The sequence below is a fragment of the Sciurus carolinensis genome, chromosome 3 (assembly GCF_902686445.1).
Source record: "Sciurus carolinensis chromosome 3, mSciCar1.2, whole genome shotgun sequence".
Classification (NCBI taxonomy): Eukaryota; Metazoa; Chordata; class Mammalia; order Rodentia; family Sciuridae; genus Sciurus; species Sciurus carolinensis.
In genome coordinates this window covers 156,536,363-156,564,058 of record NC_062215.1, presented here as the reverse complement: position 1 = coordinate 156,564,058, position 27,696 = coordinate 156,536,363, and the positions used below count along the sequence as shown (strand labels likewise).

Here is a 27,696-nt window from a genome sequence, read left to right as displayed (position 1 = left end):
TAAGAAAACCAAGAATAGAAAAGAATCAGTGAATAACGTGCTTCAACAAAACACCTTGATGAAAATCTATGGTTGTATTTTAGAACCCCTGGGCTTCACAGGACATTACCTTTATAGTTTTTAATGAATTCAATCTAAGGTGATAAGTGAAACATAAATGTTTCAGATCCAAGACAACAGTATGCCATCCTGCCCAAGCTTGTATTTTTTAGCTCCACACTACTCATATTATCAAGCATATAAACAAATAAAAAATGACGTGAATAAGGAAAAATATAAGGGCTTCCTTTGCTTTTGGAAAACAGTTGGAAAACAATAGAACATTATTTTTAAAAACGGAAAAAAAAATTTTCATAGTAGCTAACAACATCTTAGGTGTTGACACATTTCTTTTTCGTAACCTTAATACAGCCCATACTTTAACTCTTTATAAAAATCAATTCTAGTAAAAACAGTCTTCCACCACACTAACCTTTAAATTTGATCACTAAAGAATGTTGTACACACCAATTTTTAACCTCTTAGAACATTCTGCACAGATTTTAATCATTGGAATGAATAATTGCTCAGAAAAGTAGTATTGCCTCAACTGGATATGATTTGGTAGTCAATATTCCTGTTTTCCAGTAAAAAGGTTTCATGAGCACAAACACAGGGTTTCTTGTGAGTTCATCGATCAAGAGACCGTTTCTGAGCAGCTTCTGAGCAAACATTTCTTAGTAAGTTGATCACAGATCTGGGGTCTTCACTCCTCATAATGGCACTGCCAGACACAATCATGTTAGCTCCTGCCTGGAAGAAGTAAACACTTAGGGTTATGCCTTAAAGGGAGAAGTAGAAAAGCCTAAAACAGAATCCTACCATTGCCTATCCCAGCACTTTGTCCAAAATCCACTTTGAGATAAACAAACTTAAGCAATCTAGTTCAATGACTAAGAAGTTATAACATTCATAAGAATGTAAAATCATATTAAATGCAAATGTAAAATTTATTTTTAAATGTATCTTAAGAAATTACTGAACTTTTTTTGTTAAATCAATTCTAAATAAGTTACACAGTTATCTAAAAGACAATGTGCAAGCACATTCTTAGTGGAAAAGTGGAAGAGTGCTAAAAGACAATAGGCAAGCACTCTTCCACTAAGCTACAACCCCAATCCTCAAAATGATATTTTGATATGCAAAAGCAAAGAAATAAAAACAGATTCTTAAAAACTAAGTTAATGTGTCTCCAAATTTAGCTCTGAACTTCCTAGGATATGACTTGAGAAGGGAAACTCAATATGTTGTGTGATTCCTTACTAGAAAGGGGAGAAGGTTCCCAGTTGAGGAACATTTCTCCAATGTGACACAATCACTTTATGACAGAGTATTATATCTCCAACAACATTCCTCACAGAAGTTTTATAGGGTTACCACTTAATATGGCACTTCATTTGAGCAGGAATAGCATAATAGCACACAGTTAATACAAAGCAGTTCCACAAGGTTCAAAAAGATACATGCTTGTGCATCTGGCTAGACTCTCCTCTAAGTATCTATCACTGCCAAGTATTGATAGGTATGTATTCAAGCAAAAAAGTATGGTTGCTGTAGGAGAATCTAGAAGTGCAGATACACAACACTGCTGGAAAAAAGTTGGCCTCATAAGCATGTACCATCTACAGGGCTACAGGAAGGGTTGCCATCCTTTTATGAAGCTGGAGCCCAACTAAGTAGGATGGTCATCTGAACAAAACAAAACAAGAAAACAGCTCATCTCTAAGTAGAGGATAAAGTGGGTATCAGACCTAGATTTTTGTCAAAAATGGTCCTAGTCTGTTTTTACAAGGGACAAATAGATAACTAATATATCCAAGTTCCAAAAATTAACGTAAAAACTATGAAAATTAAATTTCTCTATTTTTTCCCTTTGACAGGAGGTATCTTTTTTCCTCTTGTTTTAGAAAAATGTCTTATAAGACCTGGAACTTAATGGTCTTCCAAAGGACTGGCATTCAGCATATTCTTTTTCTATAAAGAACTTACTTCAGCATTACTGAGATAACCAGGATTTACTATTTAACAATTTGTCACTTTAGAAATTCACTCACTGGTCTTTATTTTCTTAATTCTACATTTAAACAAAAAAAAAAAAGGAAAGAGAAAAATACTTTCCCAAGAAACAAAGTCAACTTAGGAAATGCAGGGGAAATCTCTTACAGATTTTATCTGACAACAAATTGGTCTAGTCACAGTCAAGGAGAGTCTCACCTCTGCACATTTATGGACAGTGTCAGGACCTACTCCACCATCGACCTCTATATCCAAAGATGGGAACTGGGTCCTCAACCAATGAACCTAGATATACATGAAGAAATAAGGTGACTCCTAAAATGGATGTGTGTGGGGGTGGGGGAAACAAACAAAATCAAACAGCTATACTAGTCATTATAACTCCAAATCTCAAAATAACTATGTCAAAACACTTGCTTTTTAATGTACTGAAAAACATTAACCTTTATAAGAGCAGGTTTTGTTATGTTTGCCAAATGGCATTCAATCTGCCATGTCTTTACAGAGACTATACTTTATGTAAAGAAGACAAACACAAACCCTCTATATTCAATGAAAACTCCCAAGAGATTCAAAGGTTACAGATTAAACAGTTTTGAAAGAAAATTTCACACAGGGATACATCAGTTCTGATTTTAAAGTCTATATCTACTTCAGTGCTTGTCACCCTGTATTACAACAGTTTGTAGGCACCCATGTCTCTTTACCGCTATAACAGTTTGTCTTAATAGACAAGTCTTTCAATAATGTTTAGTGAAAAAAAACACATACAGTAAAATTCTCACCCCAGAATCAAATATTTCTTTTACCTTTGGCATCATATCTTCCATGAATTTCTGCCCTCCAAACCCAGGTTCCACTGTCATAACCAGGGCCATATCTATTTGATTAGCCCATGGTGCCAAATACTCAACTGTAGTTCCTGGTTTGATGGCAAGGCCTACCTGTAACAGAGAAAAATTTGCTATATTACATTAACAATTATTACACTATTGTGCATATTGGGCATAGTATAAATACCAGGTTTTTATAAAATAGAATGAATAGAATATATAGATTATTTCATTTTCTTTTCAAGTTAATGTGGCTGTCAAAAAATAAATGGTTCCACAAAGCAGTAATCTTCATAAAACATTAGTGGCATATATTAATCTGATAAACAAGTCATTCTTAAACTCTAGCTTCCCAGATGTAGCAGCTGCTTACATCAGATCTTCTTTACCTTTCACTTCTTTCTTTCCAACAAATCCGCCAAACCCTGAAAGGGAACAAAACATCACCACCACTAACTTCTTACCTTCATCCCATTTTCCCGGATGTCTTTAATCAGAGCCCCTGGGTTCTCAGTAGCCTCAAGATGAAAGGTATATTGATTGGCTCCTGCTACAGCCATTGGCTTTACCCACTGTTCCGGCTTGGACACCATCATGTGCATGTCTAAAAAGAAAAGATACAGCTCCTATATAGTACTGGAAGGAAAATACCTGGCTCATACAACTGAAATCAGTCTGTAGTTTTTGCCATTTTGAATGTAAACTCTCCTGGCATGACAGAAACTAAACAGTTATACTTCAAGGTAATTTCCCTTTATCCTGAAGACAGGGCTTGCTTAAATTCATTTACCAAAAAAAGAAAGGAAGAAAGAAAAATTTCCACACAAAGCACATGCTGCTGTACATGAAAAGAAATAGCAATCAGGAAACCCAGGAACAGGTATAGGAAATGCCACTCCAGAAACACTCAAACAAATCAAACTATCTGTGCAGCTTTGCTTTCTCTCAGAAAGCTAAATTTTGTGATTTCATTTATTCTTTCAACAAAATTTTAATAAGCATTTCCTGTACCATCCTAGACTGTAGGAATTGAGCAGAACAGGCTATTAGCTGCTGTTTATCCAACGTTGTGGTGATTACATTTTTTAGCTAGAGAGAAAAAACAATAAATGAAATAGGGAAAATTAGGGCAGTTAATAAGGGCAGTGTATCTGAGACCAAGGCTGCCCAGGGATGACAAGATGAAGTCAGAGAAAGGCATGCAGTGAGGAGATATAGCATAGAGTTCGGCAGGCCCTAAGGTTTTATTTCAAACAATACAGGATAAATATCACAGGATTTTAAGTGACAAGGTCCAACTAAGAAGGCAAGATGACAATAACCTAGGTGAGTGGCAGCAACTGAGGATTCTGGATATATTCTGAAGGTATAGCCAACAGAAACTGCTGATGGATTTACATGTAGAAGACAGAGGAAAGTCAACATGGTACCAAGAATTTAGGCTTGAGCAACTAACTTAAGCCTAAACTGCCATTAACTGAGTGGCAGAAGATTATGGATCTATTTCAGTTTGACTAGAAGTCTGAAATTCAACCTCATTCTATAGCTTGATTCTTACATGTAAGGGGAACATGGGCATGGCCTTCTTAAGAGAACTTGACTTAAAAAACAATAGTAGCTTGTGAGAAGGAGGAAGGCAGCTTAAAAGACTGATCAAAAAATAAACCTGTGAAGAATGGTAACTGGTAGTGAGTAGTTTTTGTTTTGCTAGAGAAAGTACATTTCTGACATATTCAAGTAAAAAATTCTAATGTTCCAGAACTTAATTAAGATTATAAAGTTCAATAAAGCTCTGAAAAAAATGTTAGGAAAAGAGCACACGATTTGACTAATGAAGCCAAGATTAAAAGTCTGCTACTTCTAAATGAGCTAAAGTAATTAAATTAGAACCTATTTTAATAGGTAAAAAAAAATTTTTTTTTTTTAAATACATCCCCTCTGCTAAGTTGTACTCCTTTGCTATTATAAACAAGGAAAATTCAATCTGGCTTAAAATACCTAGCTTACTTTTTCCTTAAATGCTGAATCTCTGGCACACAGTAACCATTACCAACTCTCACTGGAGAATCTCCACAAGTTCCGGGAGTCATTTCAGTGAATTTGCCTATGATTAACACAAGACTGGCAGTTTTCAAACCTTCTAGTACCAGGCTTCCTTTCTATTCTTAAAAAATACTGAGGACCCCCCAAAACCTATGTTGATATGGGCTAGATTTATAGATATGAAATGTATTAGAAATTCAAACTAATCCATTTTAAAGTATCAACTTACTACTTTATTTAAAAAGTAATAAATTGAGTAGATATCACTTATCCATGGTTTTAGTTTCTACAGCTTCATTTCTGAGGTTTTCTATAGTTAACTGTAGTCCAAAACTATTAAATAGAAAATTCCATAAGTAAACAATTCACAAGATTTAAATCATATACCTCACACCATCCTGCTCTGTGAATAATTCCTTTGTCCAGTGTATCCACACTGCACACACTACCTACCCATTAGTCACTTAGTAGCCGTACTGGTGACTGACTGTTACTGTATCACAGTGCCTGTGCTCAAGTAAACCCTATTTTACTTAATGATCCCAATGTGCAAGAGTAGTGAGGGTGGCAATTCGAATATGCCAAAGAAAAGTCACAAAGTACTTCCTTTAATATCATCTCATATTCTCACAAGAAGAGTAACTTTTACTGTAGTATAACGCTATAACTGTTTGATAGGTGAGGTGTAGTAAATCCATTTTCAACTTAAGATCCTTTTACCTTTACAACACATTGACTGCGATGCAGCTTTATTGTAAGGTGAGGAGCACCCGCACCTGGAAGCTGTCAAGCTCAGAGGAGTAAGACACAAGTTTTACAATATTCTAATTTTTCTTCCAAGCTCTGTCAGTGGCTGCAAGACTGACAAGGCATTTTTTTTTTTAAGTGACAAGTTTACCTCATTGATTTTAAAGAAAATAACCAAGTTGGAAGATCCAAAATTCATCTGTCAATAGCTTTTTTTCAAAAGATGATATTTATGAAAAATGTATCGAGTTCAGATTACAATTCAAACTATGGCAGAAGTGGTGTTCCTTGAGAAAACCATCATACTGGAGTATGCAACTATTACTCTGTAGGTATTTCCTACTCTGCCACACAAATATTAAATAGACATGTGCTCAAGGGCTAAGATTTATTAAAATCAATAACCTGTACTGCCTCACCAAGGATACTTACTGAAAATACACAGCAATGAAGCACACAGTGACTATTGGTATAATGCAATACCACTCCACTAATTTGGTTTAAGGCACCAGCAAATTAACTCACCCCTGCTTTTGCACTATCAATACAAAAAGCATCACACAGTGAGTATTGTGAAAAGATTTTTGACCTCATAGATGACATGAAAAGGTCTTAAGGATTTCCATGGGTCCCTATACCACATGTGAAGTCCATTGATTTAGATAGTAACAAGCAGACTTTTTCTTATCAATTCTTCTTAGGTGCTTATTTGTACTCAAAACGAAGTTTGAACAACTTTACAAGTTGCACATACAACCTGTGATCTAGTTCCTAAAATATATTCATGCATCAATCACCCAACAGCCAGGATCCAAGAATTAAACCAAAAAAATGCTTAATATAAAAAAGGAGGAGGCTAGGGATATAGCTCAGTTGGTAGAGTGCTTGCCTCGCAAGCACAAGGCCCTGGATTCAAATCCCCAGCACCGTCAAAAAAAAATAATAAATAAAATAAAAAACAGAGATCACAAAACCTAAACATTAAGATATATGGAGCTCATTCACCTTTATTTTAGACTGAACTCTACAGTGATTAATTAGCCAGTTTATCAGCAAACTAAAAAGGAAAAGCAGAGGGCTCGTGGTAATGGAAAGGACTGGAAAGAAGAAAGACAATGACAGGAGAACATATAGACAGTAGTAATATGTGACCCTAGGAACCCACATAAAATGAAGAGAAGAGGAGAAAACAGTAAAAAACTGTTTTAAAAATCCACACAAGAAAGTCAAAAGCAGAGAACACTGTGGCTACTATAAAGTGGGAGCAAACAATGCTGTTTATTTCATCCACCTCTCATAGCATGAAAACAACTTTAATTCACAAAAAAGGAGCATGGCATCTATTATAAGCTGATTAAATAATTTCAGAAAATTCAAAATCTTTAATTTTCATGAAATAAATGGCTTCTACAGCATGAGTCAACTGATTCATAAGTTCAATTACACTGAGGCCTAATCATGTGTCTGTGCTGCTTTAGGAAAATCACAGTAAATGAGGTGGATTCAATCTCTGCCTTCACAGACTCTACAGTCTGATTAAAGTAATCTCAGACTGGAAGAACTTATAAAAGAAAATCAACTAGGTGGTAAATGGATAAAGGTTAATTTAGCACAGGTGCTTAGTAAGGCCTCTTTGGGGAAAGGACAAATGACCTGAGGCCCAAAGTTGAGGCACTGAGACAAGTGAAGAGCTTTCCAAGTAGAGATTAGTAAGTGCCAAGGCCCTGAGGCAGGAAAGAGTTTGGCTTGCTACTGAAGTCAGGCCAGTGAAGGCCCAACACAGGAAGCAGGGCTGGAGGGAAAGGCGGAAGGGTATAGGATGAACTGGAAGCTAAGAAATCAATCATCCCCTTTTCCTTTATCTGAACAACATAATCTAGCACCAGATGACATAACACTTACCAAAGAAAGGGTCCTGGCCTAGCTGCTTTCGGAGGCTTTCTACCACAGGGTGACCAAAGGTGATGTTGGGAACAAAATGCCTACAAGACAAACAAAATCTCACTCTGAAAATGTTTTCATTCAGTTTCTATATTTCTCTCAATATGAATTCTGAAGGGGGTAGAAGGGACTGGCTGTGACTGCAATATTTTTCAATTTAATATATCAACATGAAAATGAAACTAATAACTGGACAACTTTGTTTTGCAAAGCAAGAGCTCCCTGATGTGTCAAAAAAGCATAATGCTACACATATCTTCATAATAAATGAGGAGAATTTATAACCCATAACGGACAGAAATGGAAAAATGACTAAACAAAAAACCCAAAAGTTTATGACTTGCCCAAGTCACACACTAGTTAGCAAAGTTCAGGACTCTGGCACCTGTCTTCTGGCTTGCAGCTTTCACAGGAACTTGTGGTTACTTCTAATGCATTTCACTAGGCACTAAATGAGAATTTAAATTTTCCTAAAGATAATCAGTATCAAACTTGGATGTTTTTATTAATAACCAACTGTTACTGAGAGTTAACTATATGCCAGGCATTGTACCTTCATTTCATCTTCACAAAAGTCTAACAAAATTGATACTACTATTATCCCCACTTAAAGAAAACATGACAAATAACATCCTTAAGTCCACCAGTTAATAATCCATAGAGGGAGGATTCATATTAAGTGTCTGATATCAGACCCAAAGTACTTAACCTTTCACCTATCCCACTACTACTCCTATTATACTATTTGCTCACTTAAACATTTAGCAAAATCTTCTACCTACAAGTACTGGGTGAATCAGATACTGTGTTTTATAAAATATGCTAGTTTCCTCCATACTGAAAGAGCGTTTACATTTTCAAATTTCAAATTACCTCCATGTCAGCCCATATGACTAGTTCTCATCAATGATCTCTGAGTTTAAATGATATGCATCACTACAGAGTCCAGAAGATTAAGTGGAATAGGTTGAGCATCCCTAATCTGAAAATCCAAATTATTTCAAAACTGGAAATTTTTGAGCACCAACCTCTACTCTTCACGAGAAAAGCTGCAATCAAAATGCAGGCAAAGTAACAATATCTTGTAAAATTACTTTCAGAAGCGTGTAAGATGTATATGAAACAAATGAATGTCATGTTTAGACTTGGGTCTCACTCCCAAAATAACTCATTTATGTGTGTGTGTGTGTGTGTGTGTGTGTGTGTGCGCGCGCGCGCGTATAAATAGTCCAAAAAATCCAAGATAGGAATAAGGGATTTTACATAAAGGATATTCAAAGTATATTCCTTTCCTACTCTAACTTTACCATTTGACAACAAAACCCATCAGACATGAAAGCCCCAGGATGGAAGGAGGATACACACTCAACTGTTACATAAGCAAGAAACTATAATATTACATTAATGACATCAGGGTTTCCAGAAAACACTGGACAGTAACACGCAGGCAACATGTATTATAGACAGACAGACAAAAACATATTACAGAACATTAAAAGATCATAAGATTTAGAAAACAAGATTTGCAAAGATGAAAGAAATGAAGCAAAGTTTGAAAATGAGCCAAAAGAAGAAAGTTATGTTCAAAGAAGGGTCAATGGTGTTAACCAGATAGGTATGAAATACACAGGAGATGAGTTAAATCACATTAAGGAGGTCAAATGCCATGGTCAGCTCTTCAGACTTTATCCCACTGAAAATAGGAAGTAAGATTTTAAAGCAAGAATACTACATAAGATACAATTAATAAGCAGGAAGAAGGACTGAGCAACAAGTTGCAAGAAGAAAGATAAAAGGTATTAGTAATTGGCAAGGAACAGGAATAACAACAAAGTAAGGCAAAACTGACAGGATGTGTCAACCGATTAGATGTGGGGCACTGGGGGATGAAAGAAGAGAATAAACCATGGTTAAGGTTTTAAGTTTAGATGACAGAAACAATGAGTGTTAATAAAAAAACAAACTAACATACAGCACAGGCACAAGTTCTAAACACGTCCCATACATTAAATCTAAAATCTCTCAACCTTATGAGATAGGCACTGCTATCTGTATTTCACAGATAAGCAAGAGACCCAAAGTCACCCCATCAGTGAGTGGCAAAGGCAGGAGTTCAATAGGCTTACCTTAATGACATCTGTTCCTTCAATGAAAACTAAGGGGGGAAGGGGGAAGGTCAGGATTCAGGATACACCTGAGGAAAGGTAAGGTGGATCAGGACGGTACTTTCACTTACTGATATGTTGGCCCTTGTAGGTTGATTTCTAGTATTTAGAAAATTATTCTAGAATTTGCTGCCAGGATTATAGGCAGAAAAGGTGCTTGGGTTACTTAAACCAAAAATAAAGGTCAAATACGCAGGCAGCTAGGCCTACTAAATATTTTGCAATGCTGGAATTAAAAGATTTTGATTCCCTAAGGTTTTCTCTGAATTTGCTGTGTGGCCTTGGAAATAATTTTGTTATATGAACCTTAGGTTTTGTTTATCATGAAAATATAATATGATAACATCATGAAAAAGTAAAATTCAAACAATACATATTTTCTTTATTGGCAAACACAAGCCTAACAATTAAAACTACTGACTCCAAATTATGTGACCAATTTGCGCTTCTGATGCACAAATTGCATCAGTGGATTCACTAATTATCCTGAAGAACAAAATGCACTAATATTCTCAGAAGAAATGAAAGGTCTGTGGCTAAACCCTAACAATGCAGGGCTAACAAATCCAAGCATGAAGTCAGAATGTCCTGAATTTGCCTAGATAACCACACAGAAGCACCTGATACAAATGGTTTAGAGCCTTTACTTGAAGTCTACCAACTCCAAAATGGATTCAAGAATCTGAATTTTTCAAATGCCCCAGAGAATTCTTATCAGACCAGCCTGGAAAAGACTAAATTATTTCACTCTCATAAACAGAAATTTCATCAGAAAGTCTACTTCATCATTATCTCATTATGCCTTTTTTTCCCCCTTGAAAGTAGTTTCTGGAATAGTCTACAAGAAATAAAATGCAATAAAAAAGTATTTTTCTTCCCAGAGACTTACTGGAATTAAACTATAACTGTAGTACAGAAATAAAATTATTTTATCTCTCATCATGTTCCACTGTCAATCCTTAGCTTTACTTAGAAAATAACTGTAATGAACTCTACTGCAGAAAAACAAAGATGGGAAGAACAGGACTAAGGTTGATATAAAAAGTACCCAGACTGATACCAGAAAACAAACTTCCTTTTAATCAGGAATTACAAGCCAAAGTGAGTTGGCAGTAACATCAGGAGCAAAGAGCAGATGGGGAGGAGGAGGAGCAATGAACACCTGGACTGGTTAAAGGTGGATGCCCCACTCAGGTCCAGCCCACTGTGGCTTGGCCAGAGTGTGGCCAGGGCTGGCAAATCTTTAATTTCTCTGCCATCGGGATTAATGTGAAATCTCCCCAATTTTAAATTTTGGCAATTGCTTATTTGCTCTTTTCTCATGCTTAGGATCAACACATTCCAGTCACTGCCCGGTTATGATGCATTTGCATTTTCCAGGGTATTTTTCTGGAGAATCAACTAGTCCTTTATTCCACACATAAACATATTAGTGCCCCACCTTCCACAGTGATCTCCAAACTAGTGCTTGACTTCCTAGTCAATGTTTTGATCAGGAGAAAAATTAAGGGCCTGGGTGAGGAAGAGGGAGACTAGAAAACAAGTCCATCCAAAGTGTGATGCTGGATGAGATTAAAGGGGACAGGCAAGAGAGAAACAGAGGGAAACTAGAAAGGGGAGGTTCTGGTTGGCAATCTGCAATAAAGGGTTTTGAAGCCCCCACGTTCATACCCCTGACCTAGGAGACACTGCGACATGTGGCTTAAGGGTGTTGGCTGAACCTCCCTAAACAAATTTTCTCTGCTGTAAAAGACATAAGAAAACACTCTTTTAAAGGTGTGTGAAGGTTAAAAGGAAAAAATTTGCAAACTATATACAGGTTTTCTTTTTTCCAAACCAGTTTCCTGACAAAAGGGTATCAATATACAATCAAATACTTCATCTTATTTAATATGCTCCAGGTTTGCCACAGGGAGAGGAGGAGACAAAAGTGATTCCTTGGATACTCCTCCTCCCATTATGATTTAACCATTCACTCATTCATCAGTGATAACTAAACTTGAGATGGTGTTTACTGCAGAGAATACCAAGATGAGCAAGAGAGAGGTAGACCCTGTTTTCAGGAAGCTTTCAGTGTAGCAAGAAAGGCAAGTAGTAACAAGAATAAGAGTATAAATTATGAGTTACTCTTTGAGAACAGAGAATGTCAGTCATTCTGTCAGCCCAGGGCCCACAAAAGGCATTTAATTTTTGAGGGAACACAAACTGTTACATTGCTTCTAGAGCTGGCGTCACCATTTTCTAGCAACAAGACATAACTATGTGCCTTATTCCTCACTGTCAAAAATGCTGATAATACAATGGAGTATTACTCAGTCACAAAGAAGAATAAAATTACTGCATGTACCGGCAAATGAATGGAACCGAAGACTATCATGCTAAGTAAAATAAGCCACACCCAGAAAGTCAAAGGTTGAATGCTTTCTCTGATATGTGGAAACTAGTCCAAAAGAAAGAGAAAAGAAACAGGGGTAACGAGGACCTCTATCAAAATAAGATGATCAGTGGAGAAGAGGAAGGGGATTGAGGGGGAGAGAAAAGGGATGGGATAAGAGAAAAACAGTGGAATGAATTCAACCTAACTTTCCTATGTTCATGTATGAATATACCACAGTGAATCTCACCATTATGTAAATCCACAAGACACTAATTAAAAAAAAAAAAACCTATAAATAAATAGCAGAAAGATCAATAGGGAAAGAAAAGGGGGGAAGGGAAAGGGGAGTTCTGGAGACTAAATCAGAGCAAATTATATTCCATGCTTTTATAATTATGTCAAAATGAATCTTAATGCTACATATAATTAATAGGAACCAATTAAAATGCTGGTGGTAAGAATAGCACCAACATGGTAAAACTAAGTTAATTCACAAAAAGCACCAGAATAGAAATAGTCACATGCTTGTAAATATTACTACTACTATTGTCATTAATATTTCTGATTGGTTAACTGAAACAAATTATTTTCCTCATCCATTCACTTACCGATACATGGCTTATTTCAAACCAGATTGCTTTCTGTGTCAGACTCACAGATATGCATGTAGACTGTTCCATCCTCAGACCTCTAGGTGTTCTCTTAGGAATAAAAATATAGCTAACATCTCTAAGGTACACACTCCAATCAGTGTTACCTGTGAGAACTGAGGGCTTCCAAGCAAAGGTTTTAAATATATAAGCATATAAGTAGAATTACACATGACAGTAAGCTAAAAATCAAACTTTGTAAGAGGTAATATTTACTGACCTTTTTATACATTAAGCCTATCATTCTTAGTAATCTCAGGTCAAGGCTTTGCCATGATCAGTTGGGAAAACTTGTAAGGTGGAATGTGAAAGAGAAACAACACAACTAACAACACAGAAGAAAGGAAGACAAAACTCAAAAAGAAGTGAAATTTTAACAAAATTAGTGATCTTTCGTAAATAACATAATACAAATGTGAATAAGGGCACATGGAGGTTTTCACCTAATTGAAATAAATTTTTCTTTCTCCTTTATTACTTATTTATTTATTTTTGGTACTGGGGATTGAACCCACTGGCACTTAATGACTAAGCCACATCCCCAGCCCTTTTTATTTTTCATTTTGAGACAGGGGCTTGCTAAATGGCTGAGGCTGGCTTTGAAACTGCGATCCTCCCCTCAGCCTCCCCAGCCGCTGGGATTACTAGGGAGCACCACCGCGCACGGATAAAATTAGTTTTTCTATCACAACGTAAAGACTTGCCTAACAGTGCAATCGGAGAAGTACAGACACTTGACAAAGGCAAGATTCGAGTTATTACAGGTCTGTCACAAACGTCTGTAATCTTGAGGGGTCTTACTGTTTTCTCTCCGTTTCTTTCCTCGTTTTATAACCAACTTAAGAAACTTGTATTCTAATTCCGAATAACATGTGTTATAACTACAGTGCTTAAAATTTACTTACAAAAAACTGACCTCACTGCAGAGCAGGATGCCTGAAGAAAAAATAGATAGGAAAATCAGAATTCGAATAATGATACAACTAACAATTACAGAGAATTTACTATACGCCAGGCACTGTAAACTTGGATTCGCTCATTTCGTCTTCCAAACATACGTAAGCGTATGTTCTATGACTATTCCCCTTTTTTTCAAATAATGAAACTGAAGCTCAATGAGGTTAAGTGGCTTGTCCAAGGTAATCCAATAAGTGGCAGAACTTGGGCAATTTCCCTTCAGGTGCCAAGCTCTCAATCGTTACACAAATATGTCTCCCCAGCTTTGCCACTAACTAGCTATGAGTTTGGGCAAGTCATGCCTATCCCCTTGGGCCTCAGTTTCTCTACCTGTTCGCTAAAGGGCCTGGAGATTTAAGGTCGCTTCCGGGTCCTAAGACCACACGTTACGTGGGGGAGGGGAGGAGTTGAGGTTTGGGTCCCGCCCGCAGCCCAGGATGCTGCGTCAGGTCAGCTCCAGCCAGGGCCTTCAAGCTTCCCACCCGAGTCCCCACCTCAATACTGCGTTCAGAGTGAGGCGCCCGGTCGTACAGGGACGCCGTGCACCCAACAGGCATTCAGTACAGGTGCGCCGACCTGCCCCCGCGCGGCAACCCCGACCCGAGCCCCGAGGAGTTACCCGTCCATTACATCCAGGTGCAGATAATCTGCCCCAGAGTCTAGCATCCGAAGGCACTCGGCCCCTAAATTGGCCAGGTCGCTGTTGAGGATGGACGGGCCAATCTTGCAGCCCGACGCCATGGTGCTGGCCCTGTAGTGCTAGTTACCCCACGAGTCCCGGCTAGACGAAAGCGTCGCCCCGATTGGGCGCGCAGCCGGGGACCCGCCCCTTCCCCGTGGAGTCTTCCGGACTCTGCCGGAAGCAGTGCCCTGCGGAGAGGAAGTCCCGCCTCCATCCCAGGGGAGGGGTCAGGGGCCTAGGGGCGGGGCCTTATGGATTACTTTTTTTTCTTCCCCCTGACCCTCTTACCTTTCGCAGTATGCTGGAGTTTCTTGGGCTTCTTCTGTCTTACTTTCTGTACAGTTCCCTCCCCTTGTCTCTTGACCTTACTTCACCTTTTGTTTATCCATCATTTGCTTATGCGTTCCTTTCCTCCGCAGCTCCCATGTTTGCCCTTTAAAAAACAACCACCTTTTCCCTCTGCTTTCTCGCTCCTAGAACTCCTAGAACTCTTCTGGGCCAGGCTTAAGCTGGGTAGCCAGGCAAGTCACTTCCCACTGCCTTGGTTTTCTCATCTCTAAAGACTTTGCGCAGCTTTTAGGTTTCTTGTGAGGATTAAATGAACGAGACCAGGTGATGAGCCCAGCTCGTTGTCTGGTGCTCAGTTCGAAATGATGGAAAATTCGTACCCACTTTTCCTCCCCTCGTTTATCTTTTTGTCTTTTCTCTCTCTGTAATAGTCATTGACATATGTGACACATTTGGTTATTGTGCAGACACAATACGGAAATGAATAAGTGTCTACCGCCTAATGATTCTGGGTCTGAAAAAGAGATGAAAGTGAGACCACGTGGGTAAAAATGAATTTAGCAAGAGCAATTCCTAGGGAGTAAGGAGAGGGCACTTCGTAATTTGTATTAAAGATATAACTGATGTTAACTGGGACCCCACAGTTTTTATGGACTGTCAGAGGACAATGAGGTCTTTAACATTCCCACTGAGAAATGAACCAATCATTCCAGTAGGTCATAATCTGGACAGTGAAGTCAAGTTGGGGAACCTGACTCCAATGCACCAAACTCTGCTTTGTTTGAAAAGGGTGGAAAGCTGGAATAGTATAGAACTGGGGGGGCAGGGAAGGGGGCAGGAATAGGAAGTGTCTAATTGGAAGGTGACCTCAGGGCAGACTGGAGAGGAGAGGGACAGCAAGACATTAACAAAGGTATACCCCAGGGATCCAAAATGAACATTTTCCTGAATGAGCCAAGGCTTTCTTCCTTATGGTGAGAAATAAAACTCAGGCATATTAAATGCTCTTAGATTTCTTTTTATTATATGTGCATATTCAAACACAGAAGTCAATATCTTTCATAAATATCTTTCATAAACATTTCAGTATTTATTCATATGCATTTTTTCCATGCTCTTTGGTCATTCAATATTCATAACAGACTTTATAGTCATCTGAGGGAAGTTGGCTGTGTAGTCAATCCTTTGTTTTTACCTATAAAATGGCTAATAAAGGACTTGCATCCTGTGGTCACAGTGACAATTAAAAAATATTATGGAGGTACATAGATCTGTAATCCTAAATGATCCTAAAATAATATAAATAAATTTGTCTTAAGCTTTTCCAAACACATCCTGCCCTTGTTTTTATTCTCCTGAGTGTCAAATCAAAGTTTGCTTTTGAAATGCTGCAGTTGAGACCCACTAAAGTAAATGAGGAAGTGGGACATTTTACTCACTGCTAAGACACAAGGCCATGGAACTGGAAGTGTGAGGTCACAGGACAACAGCATGACTCGATGTGACAGCAGCAAATTCCAGAGACTGTACTCTATTGAAGTGTGTAACTTGAGGAAGGATATTTAATTCATGTTTTAGACTGCCATTCTATTCATTTATGACCCTTTCTTCCCTATAGTTCTCTACATATGCCCTATTGTTTTCTCAGAAATTCTCGGAGCTGGGCAGCAGAGTGGAGAAAGTTCTTTCTTAAAGGAACAGATGCTAAAGAAGAGGAGATGTCATTCTGTCCAAGATACTCTTGAAGTAGCAAGCCAGCTACTCCCAATCTGTGCAAAATACCCTAACCAGATCACCAATACTTCGGACTTTACTCCCAACAATGCCATGTGCCCATTTATGCCTTTCGACACTATATTTCTTAGTGCCTTGGGACAGGCACCCAAGAACTTATTTCCCTTTCAGAAAAATCAGATAGTTTATCTAATAGAATTATAAAAAGCAGCAAATGCTGAAAAATTAAAGTAAAATGATTACTATAGAAAATTCTGTATCTAGGATGTGAACTGGTTGAATTGAATCTGCAAATTATATATCTATACCCATTGTCATGATGATGTTTGTTTACTCCAGGGTCTCTCAAATGTTACTTTCTGAAGAAGCAACCTTTTGTTATGTCCAGGTTTTTACACATGGGAAGTAGGTGCCTGTAATTTTTCCCTCTGAATAAGACAAATATCAGTAAGTATCATAGTTTAAGAAATGACCTGTTATTACCAATACTGTATTTATCATATTATATGTAATAATTAACTTTTAGTCAAGTAGTCAATAATACTTTGAACATTACAAAAGATTGTCAATTATCTTGAACTTTTTTTAACCTTCCCCAACTATTGTTTTTTAAAAATAGTTATTCCTTCAAACTCCAGGTGACAGTATTCCTGAGAATACATCTCATGAGGGTCTTATGCACATACATATAGATACGTTAGCCATTACACATAAACATTCAACACGTTACATTCAACACATTTAAGGATACCTTCAATTGAACAGATGCACACATCTGCAAAATCTCAGTAGTCCCAGGATGAAAACATTCCCACTCTATAAGCCCCTGTTTCTCAGAATGGGAGGTGTTTTCCTTTTTTTGCAAAGTATTATATGATTTAGCTTATTAAAAAAGTTTCTAACAGGCTTCCATACATTTGAGTGAAAGAGTTGGACTAAAAGGCAGAAAGACCAGCAAAATCATGTTCAAAACAGCTCAATACATTTAAAATATATATATGTATATATAAATAAAAGTATTTAGGATGACCCCTTTACTTTGTAAGTATTTGATATACATAGAGAATTCGAATCAAAAGTCAAGAAACTGGAACAAAGCACACACATATAGAGAGACTCACATAGCCCAGACACTTTTAATTACCAAACATAAGGCCTCTAAAGCTAACTGAGCAGCATGATTTTTAGCAGGTAAAATATATCAGCTTAGAGTCAGAAAACCACTTACATGTCTACTTTTGCACTTGAGAATTAATTCAACATTAAGTGTAAATGATGTGAAAATGTTATAAAGCATAAAAGAGGCCATTTACCTCCTTGATTTTCTGAATTTTGAGATTTTGAATTTTTTTATCATTAACTCACAGATATCTTTCATTCTCCTAATAAATGGGATCATAACCCCAAATTATATTTGAAATTGTAAATCATGATATAAACAGTGCCTATTTAATAAGCAGATCTAACAGAAAAATAATTTTCCTTTATGATTAAGGTGGGTTTAGTAGATTCCCTCTTTATATACATATACATTTCACAGTCAACAGAGTCAACATTGAAGCATATAGAATGTATTTTAAATCTCAGTGTAATTAAATTCTATGTTAAACTTCTACTTTAGGACTAGAAAATACACACACTCACCCAACCATACCAATTTAGGTATGCATATGGATTTTTTTATGCTCAGTAGTTATATAACAATTTTCTAATGTAGACTGTTAAAATTACAAAAATCAATTTTGTATTCTTTGATGCCCAGCCCTTTAATAATCCACTAGATGTTGGCCTCAAAGCCTTCCAAATTTTGTACTTTACCTTAAAGTAATTGAACTTCAAGTTAAAGGCCTATTTGTAAAATGTATAAGCTGAGTGTGTCTATGAAGAAATTGCTAGCTTTATGTTTTTTCCTCATAAACATAGATGTCCCAAGGATCATAAGAGTATTTTACTATTAAGAAAAAAGTTATTTTATTGAACCAATTCTAACAACACTAACTTTAACATATGAAAATATGCCCTGAAGGGCAGGCACAGGATACCGTAGGGAGGCCATAGGGGAAAGTAATCACATTTCCCAATAAATCCTAATCTTGGCATGGGTGTAGTCAGGGATAGAAGTGGGAATATTACCTCTTTCAATCTATTATATTTACATGTAGTAAGTTTTAGAATTGTACAGCTGTTTAGGTTCTTAATTCAGAATTATAACTGATAATTTCTGAATATTCTCTAATGTGATTATGAAATGGAATGATCTTACGGCATTAGCATTTTGATTTACAACGTGCACTGAAAGTGACAGTTGAAAAATAAATTTTGAAAAGTCCACAGCTCTAAAAATAGTACTTTTTTTCTTCTTCTAAATGGCTGCATTGTTGACCAAAACAAAAATGGCTGCAGGCTTATTTGTTATTTATTCACCCCAAACTAATATTCTCCATATTGATTATCATCATGTAAATCACTACTTGTATAGCCACCTGGTTTAATATTTTTGAAACTATAAAAATAAACATTTGCATGAGATGTATAATATGAGCAACCTCAAAAATTGCATTCTTTTTTTTAGAATATATTATTTAATATTCATGTAAAAGCAGTGCTGTAACAGTATATACTTTTAACTGTTCAAGGCTTCTTGAATCACTAAGTACAGTGAAATGGCTCTTTCCCCTTATTCTTCCCTGGTTTTTCTGGTCTTCACACAACTAAATCCTTTTAGCCTTTGATTTTCAAGATGTTTATGAAACATTAGGTGTATTGGCAGTAAAATCTACTCAGATTTGTGCCATTCATTGGATGTAAAGTGCTGTTTTGTAATTAATCTTTTTAATTAAAAGCAAAAGTATTCAACTTTCAGCAGAGTGATCCTTTCCATGTCTTTTCTATACCTTCAATACTAACAAGATACAGAACTAAACATGAGACTCATCGAGGACTACATCTGTCTCCCCCAGCTCAGGGGGAGTAAAAGTGAACTGACTGGACAGCAGGGGATTCTCCATGCCATTTTCCTCGCTGATGTGAAGGACAGTGTCTCCATGCTGTAGGAGGCTGGAAGTTTCAAGGCCTGTGAAGTCATCAGGGTCTGAAAGCTGAGGAGAGAGGGGGCTGTGAGCTGCAGCACCTTGTGCTTCTGTGTCCTCCTTCTTTTCTCCTTCTTCGGTGGGGAAGGGTTCACTCTATGATCAAAAGGGTCATAACATCATAAACAAGTAGGATGGATACCAGAGAAGAGTATCAAAGTATGTAATGCAGTTGTAACTGGACAAGGACTTAGAAGGCTAGTCCTGGTTCTAGCCCTTCTTACAGGTAAGATTTTACATAGGCCCTTCAGCTTTCTAAGCTTGAGTTTTCTAACCTGTAAAACGAGCACACTTTTTTGTCCTGCTTACCTTACTGACTATGAAGATCAAATGAGATAATAAGTATCAAAATGTTTATATATCTATACAAAGGTATAGAGTAACATTGCCCCTTAGTTTTCTTTAAATACCACATGAGAAGAATGTGGTACCTATAGGAATTGTAAAAATCAAAAGAAGAAAAAAATCAAAATATGAAAAATATCAAAACAATGAGGAGGAAGATTAAAACAAAGTTCCTCTCACCTTATAGCAAACAGAAGGCTCCTGATGTAAAGTCTTCATCTAAATTGTTTTTTTTTTTTCATTGAACTGCCCTTCAACTAGGTATCATATAATTGTTTTCATGGTTATTTCAGCTGCAAAATATTTTCTTTTAGGTTTTTGTAATTAAGATCACAAAGACTTCTCTTGGTCTTTTATAGTTTGGATATGAGGTATCCCCCAAAAGCTCCTATGTTTATGCACGAATGTTTGGGGGTGAAATGATTAGGTTGTTAAGACCTATAACCTAATCAGTCCATCCTAGTTTGAATGGACCAGGTGGTAACTATAGGCAGGTGGGGCATAGCTGGAGGAGGTGGGTCACTTGGGGTGTACTCTGCAAGAGTTTTTCTTCCCTGCAGCCCCTTCCCCACCCCCTCTGCTTCCTGGCTGCCATGGGGGGAGCAGCTTCCCTCTGCCATGATGTTCTGCTTTACCTTGGGCCCAAGGCAATGTACTCTGCTAACCATGGATTGAGACCTGTGATATTGTGAACCAAAATAAACTTTCTTTCTCTAAATTGTTCTCCTTGGGTATTTTGGTGACAATGACACAAAGCTGACTACCATATAGTTTTTTAAGTAGATATATTCCTAGTGATATACTTTACATAGATTTTCTATTTCACGATGGCAGAACCATGTTTGGATAACAAAATGTCACAGACCCAGACTATATGGTATAAATTCCCTCATCCAAATGGTTCCTAGAAATAAGAACATGAGGAGCAGTCCTTGCCTGTTTCTTCAGTGTCCTCACCTTGGGAGATAAGCTGTGGAGATCCGCAACAACTATGGCTGGGGAAGATGTGAGGACTGGTTTGTCCAATCCTTCTGGTTTCCTGCACAGGGCTGGGCTGCAGCCCTGTGGTTGACCTATGGCAGGAAGTGTGTCTGTTGGGGCAGCTGTTGGCTCTGGCTGAGTCTCAATGAAGGTAACAGATCGTTTCTGATCCACTGTAAGTCAGAGGTGAGTTAGTAAATAGGGGAGAAATTGCAGTTGATGCTTAATAACTGGCATTACCCAGTGTCTCCTGGATTTTCTTAATGAAGACATTGCTGATGTATTATTAATAAATGAGAACATATTTGACCATTCCGTATGTTTAGATTTCATCTTATTACAAACAGTAGGACTTGGTTAGGAAAATCACTTTTACATAAATGGCCTAAAACAAGGAGCATTAGTAAACTTGATCAACCCTCATAACAACTACCAAAAGGACTGAAAAGTCCCAGAGTATTATTCATCATACCTTTCTCTACAGTAAGACATATAACAATCCCAATTCCTGCCTTAAGTAAAGAAAACCCAACCCTTTTTACTCAAATTTCAGAATATCAATGGTTTCCCTAGGGCTCTTCCATTTCCCTAGGCTCATAAGGGTAAAAATAAGGTCAGGAAAGAATAAAAGGCATTAAAATTTTCTGAGAAACTTCTTCCCTCATCTGGGCACCTCCCCTAAGGTGTTCATCTGCATCTGCTCAGTTCCTGCAGGCCTTTTTGGCTCACTTGCATGGCATCATGGCAATGATACAGGCAGAAGGACCCGGGAGGCCTCACCAGATGGCTTCGTCTTAGGCTGAATGCTCCTGCGAGTGGTTGACAGCCGAGCCCCATGTCGGTTTTTGGGTTCAGTCTGAGTCTTCTGGCGTGACAGTAGAGGACGTCTTAGCTAAAGAGAATAGGCAGAATAAAACTGGCAAAGGAGTCCAGCTGCCTGGGGCGGGGGAAGCTGTGCTCAGAGGATTCTGACTATAGCTTGCACCTTTATTTTCATGTTCCCCTGGACTCCTTTGGTGATTCTTATATTTATAGCTGATAAACTTCTTTCTGCATATTTAACTATGACTGTTTCCTTCTGGCATCCCTTTTAACCAATTCATCTCCCAATTATTATTCCTTTAATGTTCCTAAGAACATTGACATAATTTAAAATCGTAACCTTGTGGATTTCAATGGATATAAAATATTAACCTTTATTCATCTAAAAGGTACAGTTGAACATATGCTAACTTTCAAGACGGAGGTTTATTTAAAACATGCTGCCAAAATGTCTGGTACGTGAAGCAATCAATCATGGGAAGTTCCCTTTGAAGAAACAGTGCCATTTCATTTCTATTTTTATTTAGAAAGTGATGGAAAATAGCCCTACCTAAGGATATTTGTAAAGGTGCTCTTTTACTTCAATTTCAGTTTTAAGTTATGAATCTTAAAATGAGAAAGAATTTCTTCATCTTTGTTTCTCTGCAGAAACTGACTCTTAAATATTAAATCAACTGTATAACAGATCTTTCACTGTCAGTGAGATTGATTGTAAAGAAGGTTCTGGGTAGAGAACAAGCCCACTGAACTTTTCTAAATAATCAGCTTTGCAAATAAGAAGATTCAGATCTGAAACAAAAGCTCAAAACTTGTCCAAGCACTTACCATGTTTTAAAGTTGCTCTGTACTGCTTATTTGATTATAAGAAGAAGGCAAAATGTCATCTTAATATACATAGGCACTAAAATTCAAACAGAGCCTCCATTTCCCAGGATGGTTCTTCTATTCTTTCAGGGTCTGCTTACCTGCCTTAAGCCCCTCTTTCTCCCCAGTGGTTGCTGAATGAGGAGGTTCTGCTGGCCAGGTTCACTCTGTACACTTGCCACCCTGTCAAGCATCAACAGTGTTAGTGTACCCTGGAGAGAATGCAGAAGACCGTCCTCTGGTGGGTGTTAGCCAAAACCACTTTTATGGAATAGTCACTTCAAAGATACCATTATCTTTGAAGGATGGTTGGGAAAGAGTCCCTGGGATGGGAGTTTTCAAAGGTTTGGGTGGGAGAACAAGGCCTTATAGCCCCAAGCTGCCAAAATTGAGATTCTGTTTTCAATCACTGATGCTGTATCTGTCATTCAGCAAAACACTGGTTTGATCATACCCATGGTTTGGAAGCCACCAAAAGGTTTATGATGTCATAGTCTAATCTCAATTTTTTTCAAGGGGAAGGGAAAAGGTGATAACAGACACACACAAACAACTCTATCACATGGATGGGAACACCTTTTTAAAAATTCCAATTTAAATGAAAATAAGATGGACAAATATCAAACACATCAGACACAGAATCCATTTGGGTGAAGGGGCACATTCAACACATGTTTGCAGCCTGAAGTCTCTGTGACTACTAAGTAAATGAGTAGCCACATGGGTAGAAAATTCAATGTTGTAAAAAATGATTTTAGATTTAAAAGGCTGGCAAAGTAATTAAGCTATCATTATAACTCAGAAGCTTTAATATTGAGTAGCTGCACTCAAACATACTGTGCAGTTTATAAAAGCAACAACCTGCTCCCCCCAAATTTACTGTGTATGTGTGTCTTTCATAAGCAAAAATGACTACTGGCAGTGATTGCTATTTTAGTGTTTGGTGAAACTGAAAATATTAATATGGCCCATGGTTCTTTTTCATTCTGCATGCAAGTATCATAGGTATTTATAATGGGAGGGGGTGAAAAAAGAAATACACTGTGCCCCAGACAACACTGTAATTCTGTGGATGATGCCAATGTGATTATTTGGTTAATGGGTAATTAATTTCTGCTTTGCCTTTGCAAAAGGAGAGTCATCTACAGATAATTTTTAAAGTGAAAATATTCCACAGTGGAATCCAGAGTCAGCAACTGTCCAGAAAAAGAGGTAGAAAGATTCTGTCCATTTATTCCCATTTCTAAAACAAAAACAAAAACAAAAACAAGCTGCCTAAATACTTGGCTGCAGTTTTTTAGGAAGACAAACTGGTGGCAAGATGGGAAATCAGATGTTTCCCCTGTTGCACTAACAACTGGGTAATTATCACATTGTTTTATCACATAGTTGACACAATCACTCTGTCAATTTTTTAAAAAGTCTTAACTCATATTTTCACTAGAAGAAAATCAATGATTCCCAAATAGGGTTTATCAAAGTTTTTATGGAATTGGAATGTAATTACACCATTTAGAGTACACAACACAAACTTCTATAACAAGTACCAAAAACAGGTGTTTTAAAACTTTTTGTCTCCTAAATATCAAGTTCAAAAGATCTATGTACATTATCAGCATATATGTGTATGTGTACACATACTCACACATACATACATGACTCTGTAGCATGTATAAACTTTCTATGAAGATGGAAAAGTACCCCAATGGACCAAAGTAATAAATTCTGATAATCCAGACTATGTTGCTGATATGTCTGAAATGACATCTCCATGATTATACATTATAGCATGTGTCTTATTAAATTGAAAAGAGTAATTAACTATATGCACAAAAGTAGAAACAAGCTTCTCCCAATACCAAGCAAAGCTTTCATTGGAATGGATTCTTCATTGACATCTAAATGTTACCTCAGTTCCCTTGGCCATAAAGGGAGGTTGATACTTACCAACTACCTCCCATTAAGGTAGAGAAAAGAAGTTAGTTGATGTGAAATGGTTTGATCATGAAAGTGATGTATATAGCATGCTTTCTTGTTTTACATTTGATGTTTGTAATGAGTTTATTGCTTCTAGAACACTAAAGGGAAGTTGGTAATAGAATGTTTTGAAAATTGTTGGGCAGAGAAAATGAATTTGAGGCAGTCCACTTGTCTCATTTTCATTCAGTAATCTGAGATTGTGAGGAAAAAAATGTTGCAAAAAAAAGAAAAATACACGTTACTCAGGGAGTGTTAAATGTCAAAACATAATGGTAATTTCATGATGATTATTCTAAGGGAGGATCATAAGCACCAAAATTTTCTCTGTGGATAGAGAGGTTTATGTCTAAGAAATGTATCCAGTTTAGCTTTATATATTAGCTGTTCTATGTAAATAATAAAGTGTCTCATAATGGAATGCACATATCAAAGATGAAATTATAGAACATGCCCCCGGAAATACATCCTAGCTGATAAATTATATGCTCCCTAGAAATATGATGCTAATGTGTTTATATCTGTAACATCAATGACTGGCTTAATTGTGAGCAGTTAGGAGACATTCATAATAAAGAGCCAAGAAATCCTGTTACAGATGTAGTTTATGCAAAACACATTACTTTTCTGAAGTCGGTATCAAACTGGAGTCACATATAAAAATTAGTTTCTCTCCATATCATGTAATATTTCAGTTACCTGTAGGATTTGTGATACACTATAAGATGTGTAGTACTAAATTGAACCAACAAAAGACCAAGATGTTTGCACTAAGAACCTCTCCATATTATACTCCATTTCCTTTTCAATTTTTTCAAGCAGTTCCATCACAGTCCTCACATACCACAACTGTAATAATAAAAATTATTTTCCCCTTCACGGAAACACTGTATTTTATTGGATGATCTCAATGTTTAAAATATTGTAATTTAAAACCATTGGGTCCTTATGCATAACTAAAGTATCTATTTGATGTATCATAGTCATGAAAAGTTGAGGTTACACCAAGATTTGTCAAAGTAGTGAGACGAATACTAAAAATTATTGTCTCATACAGAAAATTGGTTTCTTGACATTTTTAATCTTGAGAATGAGAAATGGCTGATTTCTACTCTCTTGGCCAAATATGGTGAAACAAAAAGAAGAAAAATTTCTAAACTGAAGCTAACATCTTACAACATGTTTACAAGTAGATATATCCCTTGTTATTTTTGATTAGCTGAAATATATCACTATGGAAAACTATATAATGGTGTAGATTTTAAAGAAGTAAATGCAACTGGGACTCAGCAGAGCTAGGTGGTTCAAATTGACTGGGAAAAAAACCCTAAAACTTCTCATTCAAAATACAAGGAAGTAATTTACAAGTGAGGAAATTTACACATTATTAGGAAAACAATTCTGACACAAATTACTTCTTTTTCCCTACTTAAGCATGATGGCCTGGGTTGTAGAGTATAAATACATATGTATACATAACTTGATTTCTTTAGGAATAGGCAAACAAGGGGCCATTTAGTAAGGCAATAAAAATTTGTATCACTTAACTCAAATTACAAAACATGATAAAAGACGGAAGCATATTTTATTAGAAAAAAACTTAAGTAGAAGCACTGGATGAGAACAGCACATGGAAAAATGAGTATGTTTTTGCTTCTATTCTGTGCCTTTGGTTTCAATTTTTAATGTGATTATGGAAGTCTGGAGGTTGAACATGAGACACACAGCATAGCCATCTACCTGGGGTGACTGCCTTGTGATGGGAATTCAGAAAGCCAGCACGGAAGGAGCCACAGGCATTTATAGAGAACAGGGAAAGAAACAGTAGACCAAATCCTACTTCCCTCTTCCCAATAAAAATTGTTGTTCAAAATTTACTTAGCCTCCAAAACATCCAGGAAAATGTATTTTAAGTGCCACAGAATTTAGAAAAATTAGAGGCTGGAATAGAAAAGGGGAAATAATCTGGATTTTAAATCTCTTGTAGGAACCAATTCAGCAATGGCAAAGAACACATCTGTGTGTCACAACACTCAATTTCTTAGCCACTAATTCTCGGCTACATAAAAAGTTGAAATTTTTCTTTTTCCTTTAAGAGGACTTGTCAAGTTTTCATGCTGTGAAAATGTAGATGACCATGAGATGGGTTCTACCAAATAGGTTATCTTTATTTCACCTAGACTATAGTCTTGTTCAAATTGAAGCACCATGCTTATTTTCCACTGTGATTAAAATTATCCTGACAAAATCAAATAGCAAAAAAATTTCTTTTTAAAATTGAATTTGACTGTCAATTTCTGACTTTCAAAATATTCTAACATGCCAAACAAAATCTAATTCTCAAGTATAAATATCCAGTCTTAAAGACTTGAATAATTTCTATATGTCTCTATTATTCTGGAGAGAAAATGTGTGTGTGTGTGTGTGTGTGTGTGTGTGTGTGTGTGTGTGTGTTTGGAGTGGGGAGAGGGAAAAACATCTATAGTGAGTTTCTATACCCCTAGGAGCAACACCCTCCAAGAAGAAAATTCTTTATGAAATACTGCTTCAGTTTATGAATTTCCAAGAGAAAGAATTTTTTATTCAGAGAACAGTGTTCCTAAGAGGCTATTTCTTGGGAGTATATGCTAACTGTAAATTACATGGTTAATGCCTTGAGAATTTTAAGATTCTGAAACATAAAAAAGTCTCATGCCAAAAAATAAGAAAGTCTGGAAACCAAATATAAAAAGTATACTATTTTATAAACCTACCTCTTAGTAAATATCAAAAAGTTCCTCTCCTCCAAAGAGAACTTGGTGACATGATAGAGTTCAAGAGATACATTGCAGTATATGGCAAAGGTGGACGTGCTAACTGGTGGTGGAATACCTCTGTGTTAACAGAATTATTTCAGAATCCAAAGTGAATGCCTCACCTTCCCATTTTTTAATGACGACAGCTAGGTCTGGGTGACTGACACCAAGGACTACAGCATAAATGTTACTGGAGCAACAGATCAACAACAGTTGATCTAAGACAGGCAACAAAATCCTGACCTTCTTGACTAATTCAGCTGTAGATAAAATTTATACCTTTGGTTCTGAACCAGTTTCATCTAGCACAAACTTTGAGTTAATCCCCCGTGACACTGGACCCAGGGCAGA

At 36.9% G+C, this 27,696-nt stretch overlaps 2 protein-coding genes across 17 annotated transcripts in view; both read right to left on the bottom strand.

Moving 5' to 3' along the window:
* Nucleotides 1-55: 55 nt before the first annotated feature.
* Rpe (ribulose-5-phosphate-3-epimerase) lies at nucleotides 56-14,573 on the bottom strand. 10 transcript variants are annotated; one of them, XM_047544044.1, is made up of 8 exons: nucleotides 14,388-14,413; nucleotides 13,717-13,747; nucleotides 9,746-9,813; nucleotides 7,581-7,660; nucleotides 3,353-3,492; nucleotides 2,865-2,999; nucleotides 2,254-2,340; nucleotides 56-792 (listed from the first exon to the last, which is right to left on the bottom strand). In XM_047544044.1, exons 3-8 carry the CDS (start codon nucleotides 9,754-9,756, stop codon nucleotides 670-672), a joined length of 576 nt encoding a protein of 191 aa, XP_047400000.1. In that variant the 5' UTR covers nucleotides 9,757-9,813; nucleotides 13,717-13,747; nucleotides 14,388-14,413; the 3' UTR covers nucleotides 56-669. The 10 variants fall into 10 exon arrangements, with proteins under 10 accessions (XP_047400000.1, XP_047399997.1, XP_047400006.1 ...); XM_047544041.1 differs by lacking the exon at nucleotides 9,746-9,813 and having other exon boundaries at nucleotides 13,728-13,747; nucleotides 14,399-14,571; XM_047544050.1 differs by lacking the exon at nucleotides 9,746-9,813 and having other exon boundaries at nucleotides 13,728-13,747; nucleotides 14,388-14,531.
* A 1,174-nt stretch (nucleotides 14,574-15,747) lies between these two features.
* Unc80 (unc-80 homolog, NALCN channel complex subunit) overlaps nucleotides 15,748-27,696 on the bottom strand; it is a 206,871-nt gene continuing 194,922 nt past the window's right edge. For all 7 annotated transcript variants that reach the window (XM_047544569.1, XM_047544573.1, XM_047544570.1 and 4 more), the window contains 4 exons: nucleotides 22,675-22,756; nucleotides 21,668-21,779; nucleotides 20,864-21,060; nucleotides 15,748-19,657 (listed from right to left, as the gene is read on the bottom strand). In XM_047544569.1, coding sequence (XP_047400525.1) covers nucleotides 19,391-19,657; nucleotides 20,864-21,060; nucleotides 21,668-21,779; nucleotides 22,675-22,756 — 658 coding nt within the window. In that variant the 3' untranslated portion in view covers nucleotides 15,748-19,390. The remainder of the gene's footprint in view (nucleotides 19,658-20,863; nucleotides 21,061-21,667; nucleotides 21,780-22,674; nucleotides 22,757-27,696) is intronic.